Genomic DNA, 5,496 nt, shown 5'->3' on the forward strand with positions numbered 1-5,496 from the left:
CTGCATTTATTTCTGTGTACCATTCGAATGTCTGGTGCCCTTGGAGTTCAGATGAGGGCACTGGATGCCCTGGAACTGACGTCTCCAATGGTTATGGCCACCGCTTGGGTTCTGGGAATGAAACCCAGGTTCCCTGCAAGAGCAACAAGTATTCTTAACTGGTAAGCCATCTCTCCAGCCCCAACAAATAAAACCTTTTTTTTTTTTTTTTTTTTCAAGGCATGATTTCTTTGTGGGATGATAGCCAGGGCTATCCTAGAACTAGTTCTGTAGCTCATAGCTCTGTAAACCAGGCTGGCCTGGAACTCACTCTGTAGACCAGGCTAGCCTGGAACTCACAGAGATCTGCCTGCCTCTGCCTCCCAAGCACTGAGACTAAGGGCGTGTATCGCCATTGCCTGGCAAATAACTTTTTAAAATGATGATTAGGGCTATCTGGGGGAAATAAAATAATAAATAAATAGATGAATGCAGCAGCTCAGTTGTTTTATTGTAGTTGTATTTTGTACGAAGACCCTGACTTCACGTTCCAAGAGCTTGGCAGTTGAGGTCTGGCTGAGGCTCCAGGGTCAAATTTTCGGAGCCAGGCTTACCTTGCTGTCTTTCTCCACAACTCTGCCTCACTCTACAGCCAGTGACTCATCCTGCCAGCTCTTAGCCCACCCTATCTAGACTTCACTTGCTTCTGAGCATGCCAGGAGCCCCCATTTACAAGATCCTTCATCTGGAGTTACAGGGTCCCTGTGGAGGTCCAATCCTGGCAAGTCCCACCTTGGGTTAGAAGTCTCTATGGCTTCTCCCTGATGCAGCCTGATCACAGGCCTTCCTCAGGGCCAGCAAGCCTTCCCACAATCTGCCCTTTAATCTCAGCTCTCTTCATCTTCTGCTCCAGCCACACTGAATGGCTCTGCTTGAGGGGTTCCCGGCTCAGGTTACATCACCACCTGTTCCCATCACGTTCTTCCTCTCCTTACTGTCCGCGGCAAACCCACGAGGTTTTTTTTGTCTGTTCCTGTTAGGGGAGAGTCAAGCCATTTCCCTTCCTCCTGTTCTGTCCCCGCTGTCTTCAGCTGTTTCCTACAGATGATGCGTTCATTCTGAGAATCAGTCTGCTTTTGTGAAGGGCCACAGCGGGTTAGAGAGCATCAGTCTGTAGCAGCAGGTACCAGGGTCCGGTTGGCGGTTGCTGCTCCCCGACTGCCAGTGGAGCAGCTAGTGTCCACCCTGTCCCCATGAGGAGAGGAGTGTTCCGATGGGCTGGAGCTGCGATCCAGGCTTGGTGGCAGGCAGCGTCTCAGGCCACCACCCGAAGGCCCAGCAGCACTGGGGGATGGCTGCAAGCTGTTGGAGGAGCTTTGGCTGCAGGGCCCGCGGCCACAGCAGAGCAGCCGCAGGAGCGCGTGGCGCAGGTCTCTGTTGGTGAATGTGTAGATGATGGGATTCAGCAGTGAGTTAGCCATGGCTAGACCCAGGAAGGGGTCAGCCTGCAGGAGCACCGGACACGCGCGAGCTGGGCACGCCACATCCAGCAATAGCAAGAGAAACAGAGGTCCCCAGCAGGCCACGAAGGCTAGGAGAACCACGCTGAGCGTGCGGAGCAGGGCCAGCGACCGTGGCGTGTGCTTCGATCGCGAGGACGTGGTGGCCCTGCGGGACCCGGGCCGCGCCCTCAGGCGACGCGCGTTGGCCCGCACCTGGCAGTAAATCCTCGCATAGAGCGCACAGATGGCAGCCAGGATGCCCAGGAAAGCCAGCACACAGAAGAGCACGTAGGCCTTGGCGTAGAGCGGCAGCACGGTGGAGCAGGTTTCCAGGCGTCCCAGACAGTTCCAGCCCATCGCCGGCAGCAGCCCGAGCAGCAACGACACGCCCCAGGCAGCCACCGCCAGCGCCAGAGTCCGAGCGCGACTGGCGGCGGGCGCGGGTCCTCGACGGGCCATGGTGAGGTGGCGCTCCAGCGCGATGGCCAGGAGGCTCAGCACCGACGCGGCGAGTGCCACGAAGACTCCCCCCTCGCGCGCGAACCAGAGCGCGGGCGACAGGCGCAGCGTGAGCGGCCCCGACAGCAGGATGTTGGTGGCGTAGGCCGCCCCCGCCAGCAGGTCGGACAGGGTGAGGCTGCCCAGGAGCAGGAACATGGGCGCGTGGAAGCGAGGGTGGCGGGCCAGCACCAAGAGCACCGCCAGGTTCTCCAGCACGATGAAGGCGCACACAGCCAGGCACACCACGGCATCTGCGCGCAGACCGGCGCCCGGCTGGTAGCGCGCCCCGCGGAGCTTGCCGGTGTAGTTGTAGTGAAGGGCGATGACCTCGCTCACCGGCGCGGGCCGCAGCAGCCCGGGCTCCATGGGCCGCCGGCCGCCCGCCGCGGAGAGGTCGCTGCTGTGTCCCGCCGGCTGTCCACCCGAGCACTGTGCGACAGTCTATGGGAGGCAAGGACAGTCAGGATCTAGAAATCCCAGAGAAAGAGGCCTGGAAGAAGGTCTCTAACCCCTGTTTCCGTCCCCCCACCCCCCAAAAAAAAATGTTGTCCTCTGACCTCCACATATGAACACAAAATAAATAAAAGTTGATGATTTGTTTTTAAACTGGTCATGGTGGTCACATCCCTGTGATCCAGCAGTCAGTCCAGAAGCAAACAGGAGGACAGCCTATCTCGAAAAGGTGGTGGAGGAATAAGCTGGGCCTTTTGGTCACCCCAGCACTTGACAGATGGAGGCAGGAGGGTCAGTAGTTCAAGGTTATCATCAGCTACATAGTAAGTCTGAGGCCAGCTTGGGCTCTGAGACCCTGTGACAAGTTGAAATAAAATAAAAAGAAACTCCCATAACACAAAAGCGGATACACATCCATACTCACTCATAAACAATGAGAATTCCGAAAATCACGGCTGCGCAGACAGCCTCCGACAGGTACACACAAGGAAGGAGCGCCACACAGATGAGGGCACAGACACACACCGGCCCAGCTCTGGGGCTGTAGCTCTATGGAAGACCTCGGGCCTGCACCCGGGAGGCCCTGAGCTCCAGCCCCAGCATTGACCCCCCCTCCCTTCTACAAAAGCTGCACACTCCCTCTTAACCAACCGCTGGGAAACATGAGAATACATTTCTACACGAAACATTCACACACAGATTCAATGACAGAAGCCACCACAGGGGTTCAGCCCTGGGAATGGCTCACACCCTGTACAGGCCACAATTTCACAACCTCCACCCACAACCAGCCTGGGGCCCAGTGCCCCATACTTTGATTATCATTAGCTTTTGCATGTTAAAAAAAAAAAAAAGAAAGAAAAAGAAAAGAAAAGAAACGTCATTCCCTCAAAGCCCCAGTGAGAAAGTTAATCCTGACCACTCATTGCCCAGTGTCAGAGCCACAGGGAACCCTCAGTAGAGAGACATTAAATCACAATGGCTTTTCTAACCTGCCAGCATCCCTTCGATCCTCTCAGAAATTCTTCCCTTAGTTCCAGTTTACAGATGAGCAAAAATAGGTTCCTAAAGAAATAACTTGCAAGGCTGGCAAGATGGTTTAGTGGGTAAAGGAGCTTGCACTCCTGATGACTTCAGCTTAATGTCTGGAACCCACACAATGTAAAGAGAGAACCAACTCCCACAAACTGTCCTCTGACCTCTACATTCATGTTGTGGCATGCATACATTCACAGTCCCACCCAACCATCCACCAACACACACACACACACACACACACACACACACATAAATGAGATATTTTTTAAAAAATTGTTTTAGACGAAGTCTTACTATGCAGCCTTGACTGGCCTGGAACTTACAGTGATCTACCTGCTTCTGCCTCCCAAGTGCTGGGATTAAAGGCGCACACCACCATGTCCTGTAAAATTTTACAGAAAGAAAGACTTGCATAGAAGCCTTGGATTCAATTTAGGTAGAGGGTAAGGGTTCAGGTACCTCATGCTGGCCTCAAACCAAGCAGCTGAAAATTACAATGAATTTCTCTCCATCTGCCTCCACCTTCTGAGTTAGGAGGTCACAGGAGCATGCCACCACCCCAGTTTATCTGGACATGCATCCCTGGTCTCTCCGTGTACTAGGCAAGCTCTCCATCAAATGAACCAAATCCTAAGGCCTCTTAGTCCCATTGTACATATGAACAGAAGGAGGCTCCGAAGAAATGCCTTGGGAGGCAGAGAGGCAGGTGGATCTCTGTGAGTTCGAGGCCAGCCTGGTCTACAAAGAGAGTTACAGCCAGGGCTACAAAGAGAAACCCTGTCTGTCTCAACAAACAAATAGAACAAAAAAAGTAAATCCAAATCTCTCACAAACACAGTCCCACAAAAATAGTGACATAATTCACAGAAGTCCCCTTAGCAGATAGAAAACCCAGCCTGCGGGACAGATTTCTCAATACCAGGAAAGCAAAGGGACAAAGAGGTCCCAGGCAGCTTCAGAGTCGCACAGGGGACCAGCTGGGAAGGCAGACAGACTTGGAGGTACAGGCTGGGTCACTCTGGGTGCCAGAGAGGCATCAAATACAGAGGCATGGGTCACACAACAGCCTTCTCTGCTCTGGTACACTCAGCAGAGGGTCGGGTCAGGATATTTGTACCAACACCCCGGGACCTGACCTGCCTGGGAAAAGGAAAAGTTTGCAGGAGCCCAGCCAGGCTGAGCTGGAGGCTTCCTGGGGTCTCCACTCCCTCCCAGCAGGGGACCTGTGAGTACTGCGGTTTCCAGTTTTCTCTGCTGGGGCTGGAGGGAGGTCTAGGATAAAGGATCTAAAAACTCCTGCAAGGAGCGCTGTGCCCTTTCAGCCCGGCAATCGCTCCAAGGAACCTAATCCCACTTCCTTCCAGGTCTCCAGTGCTGGACACTTACCTCTGAGCCCGGGTCGTGCGCCCAGGGCTGTGCGCCTGGGTACGCGGCACAGCTGCAAGGCGGGCCAGGCTGGAGGCGGCAGGCGTGGGGGCGGGCCCGCGAGGCGGAGTGCGGGCTAGCCAGCAATTGCCCCCTCCTCCTCCCAGCCCCGGTTGCCAGCCTGTGCCACCCGCCGAGGCACGGGAGAGCGTCCCAGCGGCGACTGGTACCAGCAAGTCCTAGCTTCTCCCTCGGGTCCCCTCCCAGGGACACTCGGGGTAGGAGGGCCCAGAATCGTGGGGAAGGGAGGACCTTTCCAGGTGAACCACTCCCCTACTCCAATTAAGGGGTTCAGTCTGTCCACTGAAGCCTGGACCCCTGAGTCGGCATCCCAAAGACATGTAAAGGGCGCAGTATCTGGACGACGCAATATAGGAGATACTTTAAGTGGGTGCGGCTGCTGAAGTCTTCAGAGTCCTCACTGGGTGCTCCAGCAGCTCAGGCCCCTCCTCCATTTTCCGACAGTTCTCAGGGGCGAGATGGGAGGGGCAAGTGCAAGCGGGGTGAGGATGGGAACTTCCAGGTCCCCAAATAAGTAGGACCGGACCCCTCCCGCCCCTCAGCTGACCCGCCCCACTTTTTTAATCTATCTCTCTCT

At 55.2% G+C, this 5,496-nt stretch overlaps 1 protein-coding gene across 1 annotated transcript; it reads right to left on the reverse strand.

Moving 5' to 3' along the window:
• Window positions 1–465: 465 nt before the first annotated feature.
• S1pr5 (sphingosine-1-phosphate receptor 5) lies at window positions 466–5,052 on the reverse strand. Its single transcript, XM_036192877.1, has 2 exons — window positions 4,860–5,052; window positions 466–2,449 (listed from the first exon to the last, which is right to left on the reverse strand). Exon 2 carries the CDS (start codon window positions 2,346–2,348, stop codon window positions 1,146–1,148), a length of 1,203 nt encoding a protein of 400 aa, XP_036048770.1. The 5' UTR covers window positions 2,349–2,449; window positions 4,860–5,052; the 3' UTR covers window positions 466–1,145.
• Window positions 5,053–5,496: the final 444 nt, after the last annotated feature.

This window comes from Onychomys torridus, chromosome 7 (genome assembly GCF_903995425.1).
Source record: "Onychomys torridus chromosome 7, mOncTor1.1, whole genome shotgun sequence".
Taxonomy (NCBI): domain Eukaryota; kingdom Metazoa; phylum Chordata; class Mammalia; order Rodentia; family Cricetidae; genus Onychomys; species Onychomys torridus.